The sequence below is a fragment of the Pholis gunnellus genome, assembly GCF_910591455.1.
Source record: "Pholis gunnellus genome assembly, chromosome: 10".
Taxonomy (NCBI): Eukaryota; Metazoa; Chordata; class Actinopteri; order Perciformes; family Pholidae; genus Pholis; species Pholis gunnellus.
In genome coordinates this window covers 10,794,575-10,810,331 of record NC_136537.1, presented here as the reverse complement: position 1 = coordinate 10,810,331, position 15,757 = coordinate 10,794,575, and the positions used below count along the sequence as shown (strand labels likewise).

The 15,757-nt window shown below is 40.6% G+C and overlaps 1 protein-coding gene across 1 annotated transcript; it reads left to right on the top strand.

The window, feature by feature from the left end:
* Window positions 1-3,026: 3,026 nt before the first annotated feature.
* On the top strand, window positions 3,027-6,811 carry LOC306702302 (regulator of cell cycle RGCC). The gene is made up of 5 exons (XM_079167887.1): window positions 3,027-3,178; window positions 4,093-4,257; window positions 4,897-4,977; window positions 5,547-5,609; window positions 6,200-6,811. Exons 1-5 carry the CDS (start codon window positions 3,157-3,159, stop codon window positions 6,205-6,207), a joined length of 339 nt encoding a protein of 112 aa, XP_079024013.1. The 5' UTR covers window positions 3,027-3,156; the 3' UTR covers window positions 6,208-6,811.
* The last annotated feature ends 8,946 nt before the right edge of the window (window positions 6,812-15,757 follow it).

Below are 15,757 nucleotides of genomic sequence, written 5' to 3'. Positions count from 1 at the left end.
TAATAATCTAAAAGAATATCATCATCGTATGATATGTCATAAAAACGTCACAACAAATAAAATAGTATAGTATGTCATGAAAGAGTCATAAGAAATGTCAAAAATGTCATAGTAGAAAATGCCATAAAGGAGTCAGAAAAGCTTCATGAAAATAGGATATCAGAATGCCATAAGAATCTATAAAAATGTCAGAATGTGTATACTTTTCCTGTTCGGCTCCCTAAATTGGCACAAAGTAATTAAAACCTTGAGAACCCTTCTAGAAGTTTAGTCATAGTAGTTGTTGTTGTAGTAGCTGTTGTACTAGTTGTGCTTGATGTTGTAGCTGTTGAAGAAGTTGTTGTTGTCGTTGTTGTTGGCAGACATGTGTGAATGGGATTCAAATTCTTATGTCGTCCTTCTCTTCTTTTCTCCCCAGATGACTGCAGAGTTTCCAGACCAAAACTGAAGACGACAGAATTTCTCCGCGTCGTCCAACGTCTTGTGCTTCATGAACTCAGAGGTCTTAACAACGGGTTGGCCTGCCGCATTTTCATTAAAATAGTTTGTGGTTATCTGTTTCATAAAGCCCTCCTTCTGTCTCTCCAATCCAACAGGAGGTGACTCGGTCTCATGCTCCTTTATCCAGCGGTGGTCCTCTGGACCCTCGTGTGAGAACTCTAACCCGTCCTTTGCACCTTACAAACCAGTTAACTAACCACCGAACACACACCCACAAATATTCAGACCGCCCTATAATTTCCCTGAGCTATCTCATCTGACACACAAGTTCAATCTCTCAAGCATATTCGACTTTTTCACTTTCAGTGTTTGCCCTTAAAATTCTCTGCGCCTCATGAGGATTTAACCCACAACCTCCAGTTTTCAGAGCAGTCGTCTATCATCCTGAGAGGCATTTGATCTGAGACATTTGAATATTGTTTCATAGAGCTTTTGTTGGGGAGCTGAGATTTGATCTTTCCATTTGGGACTTTTGTTGTAGTTTTCTTCCTGAGCCACTTTTCTGGTAAAAAATTAGCTTAAAGCTACATTATTGTAAATAGAGACACAACTCACTACTGCTGCTGGATTGGTCCAAAATCATTCCAATGGTAAACAAAATTAAATGTGTGATTTATACAGCAGGCTCTACAAAGCTCAAGTTCTAATCTAACCTTTAATATATATATTTATTTATTTATATTTATTTATACTTTATAGCTCTAAGATTGTTTGTTTCTTATTGCAATGCACTCTGGGACTTGGAGTTGACTCCTACATTTATTTATCTACCGTTTTAAAGCAAACATGTCTTATCTTTCAAACTGAGGAAGTTAAGGATTGTCAACTCGTTACACTCTGTTTCCAGTTGAGAGCACCGGATCCTTTCATTTCTTGCTGTAACACTCCCGTTTTGATCCGGTGCTCATTTAATAAAAGTTATAAAATCAATTGGTATTTTTGTAATGTCATTTTTAGGATTTGGTATGAAAGATTATTTTGAGAGAAAATCGGGAAAACTGACTTTTTCATGCCATTGTTCAATATACTAAACTTTAACTTTACGACTTTTTTGACATACTATACTATGATTTCTTATTACTTTTTTATGACTTGTTTCAATATCTACAACTCTTTTGACTTTAATGACTTTTTTTTTTACATACAATACGATTACTTTTTATGACTTTTTTCAACATGCTATATTATGACTTTTTTGACATAGTAAACAACAACCTTTTCAATATATATAATATTTGACATATGCCATTGTTTGATACACTATACTACCATTTCTATGACTTTTTAATTACGTTTTCCAACACACTATACCATGAATTTCTATGAACTTTCTTTGTCATACTATACAGTTACTATTTTTATGACTTTTTCGACATACTAGACAACGACTATTTAAAAACCTTTTTATTTTCCTATTTTTGACATACTATACTGTGAAATTTTCTTTTTCATGACTTTATTCAACATTGTGTACTGTGATTTTTTACAATATGCGAAACATTTTTTGAGCTGTTATACTAAAACCTTTTCCGACATACTATACGATCACTTTTTTATGGATTTTTTTGGAAATACTATTCCATGACTGGTTTTTTTCAATGAACTACGCTACGACATTTGAACAACTTTTTTCAACATACTATACTATGACTTTTTCATGACTTTTGTATAGTTTTTTTGGACTGTAGTTCAATATTCTTTCTGAATAGGTGTGTGTGTGTGTGTGTGTGTGTGTGTGTGTGTGTGTGTGTGTGTGTGTGTGTGTGTGTGTGTGTTATTACAAATGCAAACCCTTAAAAAAGACTAGGCTACTCTAAGGGGCTATTCTGCATAATTAGAACTTTTGATAATTGAACCTATACTTTGCGGTATTGGAGTATGTTACCCTGGTATGCCTATTACTTTTACGTTAAGTTAAGGATTAAGAGTATCACTTCTGTGGGAGTTTGAACAGAAATTGCACTTGAGGGGCCTCTGTTGATGGAGCAGAGAACTGCACCACTCACAGCAGAATTATGATAGCAAAAAGTTTTATGACAAATGGAAACTTTTTCTATTCGAGTTCACTCAACTCAGAGTGAAACATAAGTACGAATTCCCCCAATCAAAACTATGTGGCTAAGTAAAATATCCCAGATGTTTTAAAGGATGATACGATCTGACTGCAGTGTCTGACCCAGTTTGTATTCTTCACTAAAGCTTCACTCAAACTCCGATTACTCTTTAATGTAAAATCCTATTGTAGCAAGATCCGTGTGCCAACAAATGATAGGCTATTACATCTATTATGAACACTGAACGAAATCTACACACAGTTTCTTTCTTAATGTCAAAGCGGGGGGGGGGCACTCGACCTGATTTTCGTAATGACTTCTTCTCATCGTCGGTCTGTCTCATTTGCGTATAGTTTTTCCTTTTTAACTTTCCGCCCACTTTTTCCAGTCACAGTCGACCACTGAGGGTTTTCTGCGACACGATTGGTTGTTTGGATCCGCTGGCTGAGCACGTGTGTGTGTGTGTGTGTGTGTGTGTACGTGGTTATGCGTGCGTGTGTGGAGGGCTTCATCTTAAAACTACCGCCCTGACTGTCAGCTTTAAACCGCTCTGAATCCAGACGCACAGCAGCCCGCTGGTGTTTAATTTCCCTGTTCCAGCATGACCTCAGACATGACCACAGGTGAGTCTTACGACTACTTGAGCCGTTAGTTTTAAGTAGAGTGATAGTGATCACGGGTCTGTAACAAACAGCTGGTGCCTGTATAATTATGTATCAGAGGCTGTACACCATATTTTAACTTCTTCAGATCCCACACTTGACTAATCCCTTTTTTTTGAATACATCACATAAAGTTGATACATATTAAAGTTACACGTTAGAAAGTCAGCAGTTTTGTAAATCATGTTGCCTGCTATGTCTTATAGCAGATATATTATGAACAGAATACATGCCTAAAAAACAACACAAGTCATTACTTCTTGCTGGCTGTCTTCTTTCAGAACATACCAGACATTGACATGTTTGAATGTGTGTGTGCTTGTATTTTTCTACTTGCTACTCCTTTTGCTTCCTACCCCATAGGGGACTGTTAAAGCTCTATTATCATATTCATAAAATGCAGTTAAACAGAGGTGTGGTCATCCGTTATTTAATGACATTTATTCAAGGAATAGCAGAAAGTGTTGTTTTATTGCAGCCCAAAGCATAGAACTTGAATTTAAAATGTAATATTTATGTATCACAGTGAGGAGACCAGGTGTTTTACAGGCTGTTAGATGTTTTATATGCCTTATGGGCTCTTAGGTTTATTTTCACACATCAAGTTATCTGATTCAACCCACTGACAAACTTCAATTGCAGTTTACCTGCATTTAATTTGATTATAACCCAGGATATTTATTATTATTTATTATATTCAGATATATCTAAGAGATTTGAGTTGTTGTCTGTTGGTTTGTTTTATTTCAAAAACATATGTGTAAATGTAATTTCTTTCTGTACCGCTACTATTTTTTGCTCGAGACGAGCTTGAGAACATTTTCTTTTACTGGAATAATGTGGTTTCTCTCCAACTGCTGTCACATTTTCCGTAGACTTGGAGCTGGAGTTGGGCGAGTTGCTGCAGGAGTTCCAGGATGTGGTGGAGGAGCTGAAGGCCCCTTCTCAAAGCAAACCTCATGCTTACCAGCACGTCTTGCAGGAGGCCAAGAGTCGCACAGGGCTCGGGGACGACAGCGGAGTCGAGGACTCGGATTACAGTGAGCGACAAAATCTTCACACTAAAACAATGTTACTGTGATTAAGATGATATTTGCATACTTCCCAAAGTGTGGACATTATTTAGTGCATCATTTGCTGGATAGTGAGGTTGTAGGCAGCTCCCTTGGGTGCCGGTTGAGCCCCTTTATCAGCCCAAACAACTGCAGCTTGACGCTTTCAATTTGCATGAAATTAGTGTTACAAGAGGACACATCACGGTACACTTCTATTAAAGTGGCTGTTTTGCTCATGAGAATAGCGGTGTACCAGAATGAACTGCAATTACGCATAACCCATTTTCTGGAATTGTCTGGAATTTCTTTTTTGTGTTGCGCGTTTGTCGACGGTTATGAGATAAAAGAAGACAATGTGTTTCTCTGTTCCCATGCGTCGTCATTATTGAGAGCATTTTGGCCCCCTAACGTTCCAAAAGCTGACACTTGGGAGTCTCTAACAGAGAACACACGTTTACTTTAATTTGACTGCATGTTATTATCATTCTGTGCAGCTCCTGCATTGTTTTAAAGTGGTTGTCATTGCTGTTGTTGATGCTCATTTGCATGGGCTGGCCTTAGTGCTTGTCTTCTGTTTATTATCTCCTCTCACCCTCTCCTCTCCTCTCCTCCCTCTCCCCCCAGGCAGCGAAGCTTCTTTGGGAAACAGTTTGAACACCAGCGAGGAAGAGCTTCACACAGCAGGCATAACACTGGCACCGAAAGGTACTAGAGACTCCCATCCGCCTATCTCCATCCAGATAGCCCTCGTTCTTACAGTGATCACTATCGCTTTTGCTCTGATCACTATCACAGCCACACAAAAACCCTTTACATTAGGCTGGGAGCTCTTTTGTTTTTACACAACAAAGCCCTTGCCGCTGTGACTGTGTCTCAGACCCCCCCCCCCCACACACACACACACATACACACACATTCCAAAATTCTTGCAGGCGTTATTTGTGCTGTTATGAAGCGATGAGACTTGTCTTAGGTTTGTGTAAATGAATGAGAGCTGTTGCACGCAGACGCACAGAAGACTCCTGTTAAATCTCAATGGATGAAACCAACTCAGATTGTAGAAAATATATATATATATATATATATTTCTTTCAAGCTTTCAAGCTTCAGGTCCAAATGCAGTTTGGTTCGAATGTAATTCTGTGATTTAGATTAGTTTTCAGCTTTTGGTCCAAAGGAAATACCATTGAACTGAGCCGCATTTCTCCACAAAAATGTTCCACTGCTTTTCTATAGTTTCTCAAATTCCTTTTCTTTCTGACTTATTTCTGCAGCCAAGCTGGGAGACACAAGGGAACTTGAGAGTTTTATCGACATGTTGGACCGGGAACTTGCAGGTGCGTATTTAAGAGAATTACACCCCCCCCCCTCCTACTCAGTCTTTTCTTTATTCCTTTAGCACTTAAGCTGACAAGCCAGTAGGCAGTAATTTGTAGTGGTTGCAGAGACCCAGACGGAGTGCATGTTTTGTTACACATTGAAAGACAGAGTCCATAGTAGTAGCCAGCTTGTTTCTACCCTGTACTACACCCCCCCACACATTTATCTCTGAGCACCTCTTGTGTGTAAATGCCATGTCTGGGGACTCAGGTGGACTATCTACACGACCTTTAATGATAATAGCATACTTGACTGCATGAGCACCGTGGTTCTGCTATCAGCACTAAAGCAGTGGTGTTTCTGAGGCCTGTGAACACATGCATGGTCCTGTGCAGGCACACAAACCACAAAGAACAAAGCATACATCCGCTGCTATCAGAGGTCTTAACGCAGAGAGAATGAATGTTACAAATTAATTGTAACCCCCTCCTGCATCTGTACAAGGCTCACCTCGGTGCATGTTTCTGCGTGTGTTAATATGCCTGCGTGCTTCCTCTTATTCTGGCTCCTGAGCTTTTGTAGTTTTCTCTTCCCCTCTCTTTTGCAGAGATGTGAACAGAAAGAGAAAGCGAGCCACGTAGAGGGGGGAGAAACAGGCCAGGGGCGACATGGCTGGCTATTGCCGAGCAGACAGGCAGATCTACACCAGAGCAGATCTGACGGAGCAAATGCTCCCCTGGCTGCTCCAGGGGAAAAGGTTAACGTCAGAAATTAAAAGGCCACCCCATTCCAAAATGCAAGAACACCCTCAGACCCCTGGCGACGCTGCGTCCAGCCGGCAAGACTACATCCCTGCAGCATCAGTTCCGAGATGTGTGACATATTCCAGAAACGAAACAAAACTTCCATCTGACCGAAGAGAAACGCTGCTCAGAGTTTAGAAAGCATTTTGTGCCACATTTAAAATTCTCATAAATGCTATGTCAGTAAATACACACATTTTTTAAAAAGGAGATTGTTACAAATTACAGATGGCACTTTTGATTTTAAACTGATTCTAAGTCCAAGACGTTCAGATCTGCTGTGTAAATCAAATAACATTTGCATGCTGCCATTTCCAGTGTACAGTTCTTGTTCATATTTGTGATGTTTCTTTATAGAAATCAATTGATGTACAGATGAATGCACATAAATAAAGCTACATTTTGATTGAATTTCATTGACATTTCTTTTTTCTTATTGATATATATATATATAAATTCAATCGGAGTGCAGAGAAACTGCTGACCATGCCGTCTGATTCTAAACACACATGCAATGTTGAAAGCCTTTCACTTTCCTAAAAAAAAATACTCTTGACAGTAGTGACAACAAATTGTATTCCATGTGCCCACACCTTCACTATCTCCTGAATTGACTGTTGCTACTGTCACACCACATGTCTCAGGAGCCCTTCACCCATCCCCCTTAGTTTGTGCCTATGCTTCCTGTATGTCTGTTCTGATTTTGCTTTTGAGTTTCACTTCTGCCTCCGAATCAGGAAACCCCCAGACACCATGTGAAGACAGCTTAAAAAGGAAGTGCGTCAGTTGTGCTGTGAGAAACAATGCTCATTAAGACTTTGTTCTGTAATTCTTTTTGCGTGGGCTTTGACTCTAACTTATTACCACAAATCCAAGCTTTGAACAGAAGGAAGGAAGTTGTTCTGCTTTGTTTGAGTCGCCTGTAAAAGAGCATCTTGCAGTTTCCTAGCAGAGACTCTTCCACCATGGTTTTGTTGATAGCCCGCTGTCATTTCCCTCCACTGAGTCTCATCCATTTACAGGTGCCTCCTCCCTGTTGTCAGAGCAACACTGCTTAGAGAAACAGACGGGGCCGAGGCGTGTTGTGGTTGTGAGGTGTGATTTTTCACTTGTGACTTTGTGATTTTACATTAAGCGACATGTGCTGCATAATCCAGCTGAAGTATGCAAAATTATTTTTCATCTGCTAAAGAGCTGCCAGATTTCTCTTCAGGATGTGGTCGAATGAGGAACTACAATCGACAGTAAACAATCTCTGAAGTATTTAGCTGCACAGTTTATTCTCATCACACACACGACTCTGGTTTCAGGGTGTTGAGCGTCAAGGGAAAGTATTGCCCTCCTAGAAACAGAGATGTCACGAACCAGCAGTATATTAAATTGTCATCGTTTCTCCTTAAAAATCCCTGGAGAGGTGGTTGATACGGCCCGTCACCTATATTACAGTTAGACTGCTTGGATGGACCTGCTTTTTGACTTTGTGTCAGTGGCGGCGGCCAAAGGAAGGAAGGCTGGACATTTAAGAGACTGTTTCCTGTCTCTTTCTGTCTCATTAAAAGACACTTTGTACAGAGAGTTCACTGCTCTGAACTCAAGCCAACTATTTAACCCCGGTGACTGGGACTGAGAGTTGGCGCAGGTTTGGGGAGAGAAGGGTACAGTGGTGGAAGCAAAAGAGCTACAAAATTTGACATTACTGTAAAGCAAAGAGGACTCATTGGGACAGAGAGAGACCAAAAGGGAAAATGAGAGTGTTCAAACAATGGGGAAATACACAGGGGTGGTATAAAGTAACCTGCTCCTCCTGTGTTGTCTGTTCCACTTAGAGAAAGGCGAAGGATGACTGATTGAGGCCACAGCTGTTCCGCATGGTAACAAACAAAGTTTGCTTTGACATGATGGGACTTCCCTCACAAACGAAGGGCACATCCTGTTTTTCGGAGAGAGAACGCAAGAATGCAGGAAACGTGACGGTGTAGTACAGATGAAACTAAAAGGCATTTGATTGGAATTCTCCCTTTGTGTGTCCCATGGTGGTTTGTGCAAGATTTGCAGCTCTGTAATCGGTCTGGCACTCGACATTGCTGCCGCACTTCCCTGCTCTTATTCACACTCATTTCATTGTACGCGAAAAACTCGCCGGCTGCCAATTATGCTGCTTTCACTAGATTGCTCTTCATTGGGATCTGATTCTGAACTCCCCCATTGTTTAGCTAATTACTATGAGAACGCTATTTGATTGGCAGGGCACCAAAGTAAGAGGCCAACATGTCAGCCACTTGTTTAGATAACAGAGTAAATGAGGAATGAACTGAGCTCATTAGCTGATAAATTGGAATGAATTAATGTTATGACGAGACAGTGAATGGTCTTGAGAGTAGATGAAGACATACTAAATATCGTGTTACGCCCCTTTCGGCCCGCACCTACACAGACTCAGGCATCTTGGTAATAAATGTCACATCGACTTAAAATCTCCACACACAACGCTGGTTTGTTTTAAGTTAGTTAGCAGGCTAATGAAGATGTAATTGAGTATATCAGAATAGAGACACTTGTTATTATCAGACAATGAGTAAATGAAGCAGAGATATGGCCTGTGCAGTGAAGCTATCGTGGCCTAGATGAGTGCAGCATGCAGAGCACGCAGTCTTCTGTCATCTGCCTGATGAGAGAACAGAGCAACGCCTCTCTCCTGAGAGATCCCCAAATGGTCCAGGCTAACAACGCTCTCCCATGGAATTAGCTGGCTCAACCGCCCAACACACACACACACACACACACACACACACACACACACACACACACACACACACACACATATACACGCAACTTAACCACCAACACAAACACACACACACTGAATTGTCAGACTGGGTCTTACATAACTGAGGCCAGTCCCTGAGCCCGGATCAAGGATTCTGATCACTGCTTTGTTATTCTTGCACAATATCAACTCTCATATGACACCACTTCAAAGTCATGTTCCCAGTTATTCATGTAAGCCGCAAATACTGTAAAACCATTTCTCAGTTATTTTAATTTCATGACATAACAGGGCAGTAAACGACTACAACGGTCTTGTAAAGTTACATTTTTCAGCCATGCTTGTGGCGCGTAGGTTGGTTGGTTGGTTGGTTGGTTGGTCTGTAACATAGCAGGCGTAGCAGTTTTTGACGTGCTTCATTTTAATTGATATTTGTATACTAATTAAAAAGTTTATCTTAAGGATGCAAAATTAGCATCTTGTGTTTGTAAACGTATCATAATTAAGCATATTGACTGTTGTAAAATAAAGAACTTTCAAAGCATCAGGAAACATTAATAACTTCAAGTCCTCTGTGGATCATGAAATGAAATAGATCTATAAGCCAATACTCAACTCATTCAAGAGAAGTTAATCACTACTCCCTCATTTTAAAGGGCAATGGAAACATATTAATGGCTTATTTGGATTTTTGTGGTTGCTGTCAGTCTGTACATGTAGCCCATCTAATTTCCTGTTTTGGTCTCTTACTCTCCAGACTTCATTGTATAAAACAGGAAACCAGTATAATTACTTTCAGAGGAGTTCAGTCTCGAAGAATGTGACTCATCCAGCCTTCACTGGACTTCAAATGAGCCATTACATCACTGCTGACTGGGGATTTCTTGACGCCACTTCACCCTTCCTCTTTCAACTCAGACAGGCAATTTACTCGAATTCATTACTGAGTCAAGCCAACAACACAGAGTTTATCAAAGAGCTCAAATATTGTTTATAACTACATTCTTGGATTATGGAGCCTCTGTATTTTTGAATAGTGTTCAATTTAAGCTCTCGTTATATATTGAAGACTGGTGAGAATAGGGAGTGAAATCAAGCTGTGAGAAGATACGAACGTGTGAATGGAAGTGACAGTGAACATAGCTTTTACAAATGCCATGTGCTACAGTACCTAGTGGGCAGAATAACGATGTTCTTTATTGTATTGTACCAAGATAGTAAACTGTCAGGCAAACAAAGACGTCTCGGTGCGTCTTTACAGCTGTGAACAAGTTTTATAATGGTGCAAAAAAAAAAAAATCTTTTGTGGTTGAGATGATACTTCTTTCTTATTGATTAGCTGTCATTTTTATACCACAACTAATAACATAACAGCTACTCTAAATCTATTTCAAGGCAGAGGATGTGAAATGTATTCGTTGAACACTGAAGGCAAACGGACCTGCATTTTTAGACGCGGTGGGCTTCAAATTAGATTCCCATCAGCAAAATTGTTGCTGATGGGAAAAAAAGAAAATTTGTAAAAGTTTCATGAGGTCAGACATTTATTAAACTTTGTGATTAAGTTTTAACAATATCTGGGTCTATTTGGGTTAAAAAATGACCACGCAATCATCTATTCAATTTGTCAGAAAAAATTGGAGAATTCACTTCACAGGACTAACATTTAGGCATAACTGACGAATGAATGTCTCTGCCTCTTGGGGCAAAAATAAGCTTAACTTCAAAGGATGTTTCCAGTAGTTTTCACATAAAAAAATGGTGCCGATTTTTTTAGGGAGTAAGCTCAGATATTGATGTGAAACTCACAGTGCATTTGATCTGAAAGATCTGTGAAAAGCCTGGTAGCCTGGATTAGCACTTAAGATCAAATTGGTGCCACTGAAAGTCATTGTAATGTGATCTAAGTGATAAGATACTTTCGGGAAGTCCTCTGGGAGTCCTCTGTAGTCTGTGCTGGAGCACCAAAGGCTGGTGAGTTCATACACGAGAGGTCCACTGACGCAACCTTCCCCTGCCACCAGTAAGCCACATCTGAGAAAGGCATTAGTGGACTGCCATCTGATGGTGAACTCCAGCTGATGCAACGAAGAGATAGAGGCTTGGGTCCGGGCTCCGCTGGCTAGGAACGACTTTTCAAAATAGCTCTGCATCTGCAAGATAATGCTGTGAATAATGAGAGCAGTTAGTGAAGGAATGAAACACTCTCGAAGTTGTGAATCTTGCCGTGAAACTTCTTCTCCGATCCCGCTGGAACCTGGACGAACAGGAAAAATTAGCCGTCAAACAGCATCTTGTGGTAACAGGGTTTTCTGGACAGGAAACAATAGATACCATGTAGATGCTTAAAATGTGCTCGTTTCCTGCTTGTTGTTACTTCTCTCTCTCACACACACACACACTTAGAGCGTGAAGGTGTTAGTCTCAGCAGCCTCAGTGGTATCTCCAGGCCATCCATCTTGCAGAGGGCAGATCATTATGTAGTCGACAGGCAGCTTTAGGCCGGTTGCAGGTGGGACTGCTTGTACCAGATGAACTATGGGCTGCCGTTGTTCTTTACTAGACCTCCATAAAAAACAAACCAGCCCTTTTTACTGTTGAATAGTACATTACACTCGAGCTTGTTGCACTCTTACAATGCTGCTACAGTTTGTTGCACCCAAAGCTGCGGTAAAGGACCAAGTTGGTGTTACTTCATCTTTTTTATTTTTTACCAACAGATCCCATTAAAAGAACAAAACAGCAATGAATTTATCCTGCTAACAAGTGCTGTCTGTGCAGCCACAGCTTGTAGCTTATGCCTCTGTGCCACAGATCTCCATCGCCATCCAAAAACCATTAAAAACATATAAAACAGCCTCGCCGTTGGGTGATAATCTAGTTTACTTTGACACAACTCTGCAGCAGCATCTTTTCTGGACAGAAGCTCCGTGTTGGGCAGACTGAGCATGCAGGGGGATGTGGCTCTTTGCTTTGCTAGTTTGACGAGCTGTGAGGAAAGAGCTACACTGTCTTTATTCACTGTAATCAAAGAATATGTCACCAGTCTGGACCTTTATTCTGTCTTTTTATTAGTTTTTGGACTGCAATGAGTTCAATGGCACAGCTGTATACCCTACCTCTGGCTGTGAAGTCTTGTTAGCAGGACACATTGGATCTGTTAGGGGATTTGTTGATAATAAAATAAAAGATAAAATATGCCAGTCTTATCCTTTAATGCAAAAGCTGTGTGATTTTTTTTTTTTGGAGGAACAGAGCACTCAAATACAATACTTACAAAGACGCTCTCTTGGATTGCAAAACACTCTCTATAATCATTTTGTTGGATGAAAAATATACAAAACCACTATTATCAGCGCCAAACTTCCTGGTCTCACGCCGCCCAGTGAAAGTGAATGTCATGTTCTATATTCATGAGAACCACAATAAGATACAGAAAGAATAGATATTTTATTTTTGATTACTCCAGTTTGCGAGATTATAAATACATTCTATGGACACAAACATAGAAGTAACAGGGCATCTTTAGTAATCTGTACAATGACACTGAGATAACAGAGATTTATCATGATGTATTTGGGCTCAAACACCAATGGTTTTGTTGTATCAGTCCTAGTTTCTGGTGAGAAATGTGTTAGAGTATCTGGGTTTGATGCCACCAAAAAAGCTCCAGTGCAGGTTGGCTCTTGTTATGAAGTCCTGAACATATGCCAGTGATTTGTCTATGCTCTGTGGGTACAAAAGAAAAAAATGGAAATAATAGATTATTGATGTTTTGACAGAAAGCAGAATGATTTCCCTCTGGAGAAAAACAGGCTATTTACATTTGAACTACAAGAGTTTTGGTTCTACTTGGCTTCCCAATAAGTAATCTTATTTAGCGTCTTAGTCAGCAGAGAAGCGTAGTAACTCAACAAAATGAGGCCTTAAATGATTGGAAATGAGCAGGGAGTCCACATTATGGCACTTACAAAGCAGGAGAAAAGGAAAATGGGCCAGTCGTTTCCGTGTGAGACAGAGGTAGAGCTGCTCAGATTGCATTTTGGATGAGGAAGGATAAAAAATAAATAAAAAACTGCATGAAAGAGGAAGGAGAGAGTAAAGACGAATGAGACGCAGGAAGAGAGAGCAATGAGGGTGAGTGAGAGGAAATATAGGTAACAGCACGTTCGCCGCGGTAGAAATAAAATTCTCAATTTCTGCACACACACACACACACACACACACACACACACACACACACACACACACACACACACACACACGCACACACACCTGCATTTCTCTCCCAGCGGGTGGCACTGTGTAATTTGGCACATCCATTTCCTAGGCTGGGTTTGTCTTCCATGCTGTCGAGGCAGGAGGCAGTCACAAACCCCATCGGGGTATTCCAGCCAATCCCTGAATGATGTCACTTTCGAAACACACTCACTGAACTGCAAATAAATCTCGACTGTGGAAAAGTGTCCTATTTCCCGACTGTGGAAAACTGTCCTATTTCCCCTACTTGTGGTGCTTCTTGTCATAGGAGGTTTGGTCTGATTTCATCCAGCCTTCAGGTGTCTGATTGCTCAAGGAGTTCGACCCCGTTTTCTCTCACTGCACCACACCACTGCACTTTACATGGTCTTCCCCTTTGGTCAGGCACTTTATGTGGCTCTTCACAGGGCCATGTATCCCAGACCGTGTCCCCGAGGCCACCGGGTCTAACCCTGCCAATACCCAGTGAAATCTGTCTGCTTTGACAGCATATGGGAAAATGACATGGCAAAAAATGAGTTGCCCTCTCATGACATTTCTTCCCTTTGATACTTCACTCTCAACTCCGCCACTCAATTTTAGCCCTGTGCCACAGTATGTGTGTGTGTGTGTGAGTTGGAGCCAATGGAAACTGACCTCCCACCACGGCAGACGGATCAGAAGAGGGGACTACTTTGATTCATATTCTGTCTTTAACAACAATAAAAGAAGGAATCAATAATGAATTGAATGGCAAGATGACATCTTGTTTGTGGTGCAAACAGCACAACATTCTTTTAAATATCTAAACTCAATTGATTTTTTGAGCCACACAACACTGACATATTATCATCCTTTAAGTTGATAAAGTTTACTTGTTAGCAAACAGTTGCGTATTTGCACATCCAGGAGCTCTATTCACTCACTCACACCGATATTGTCCGTCTGCTGTTTGGTGTTGGTCAGGTAGCGTGCAGTGGATTAGTGGCTTTTTTTGCTGAAAGCCTGCTGTGTCTTGAAATGAAACAATGAGAGCAGTGAAAGGAACCAAAGGTTGAAGTAAAGTTGCCACCCATAAACCAAAACAATGAGCTAAAAGATGGCCGACTGCTCTGCAGAGCTGCAGAGATAACTATGTGTGGGTTTGTCCCCATGACACACATGAGTCATTTGAACCTTTGTTAGTTAAAAAAATAATGATTGCAGCACCTTTAAAGAATTCAACGGTAACTTGTTTTTCTGAAAACAATGTCCTTGAGTCTCTGAGTAATCCACAGACCTCACTGTGAACAGTTTTTATTGGAACTATTTTCAACCAAAGAAAAAGTACCTCAAACAGTCAGAGGAATGTGTTTTAGAAAGGTTTTTTTTTTCTTTTGTTAAATGTCATATTTCAATGCTGTGAGCAGCACAAGCAAAATTCCTTCAACTTCCATTGTATTGAGGAGGCTGCTGAAAGAGACATATTTCTTAAAAGCTTGACGAATTAAAAAAACAAAACTTTCTGCATGGTCAGATGTCACAACAGGTACGTTTACATTTTTTTATGTTTTTGAGTAATTTAGGTGAATCAAATCTTTAAGGACACATTCCAATTAGAAAGGTTCAAATCTGTCAGTCAAGAGCATTTAAAAAATATTTTTTCCTCCTCAAAATGCCATCGACAATGTTTGTTCATATCATGCCGGAAAACCACGTATTTACGATTATTTCCGCTAACAAGTGGAACTATTTGCATAGCCTTCTTCTTGCGTAGCCACAATCACAGAGACATCATTACATGTTTCTGTATGTGTGAGACAGCTCCAGGTAGACACCAGCCTGTTTATTTCTTAGCGGCTGATGCTCAGCTGAAGACGGTGGCTGATTAAGAGGTGAGACCCATATAAGGCACGATGAGCAGGAACAAGATGACTCACATGGATCAGTCTCCGAGCAATTTCCCTCACATAACCCCTTCTCTCTTTCTGCGACTGGCAGGATCAGTGATGAGCTGACCAGCCTGTGCTTCTCGCTCTGCTGCATCTCCAATCATTAAATACTAGGGGAAGTTGTAATGGAATACTTCATAAAAATGTTGCGGTCTACGTGCATGAGCTATCTAAGGATTGAAACACTGATCTAGGATCACCGGTCAGGTCGCATTACTGCACTTCGCTGTCGGACAGGAGACAATCTGTGCTACGCCAAGACACTTAATGAAAATTGTCAGTTTTACTCGCAGAATCAATAACTCCAGTTTTGTCCCCGAGAATAAAATATAATAGGATGCAATATGAGTACATCAAGGCAATCTTTTCACAATCTCCCATTGCTGCAGCACTACTTTGCATGAATTACAGTAAAATCTGGAGTT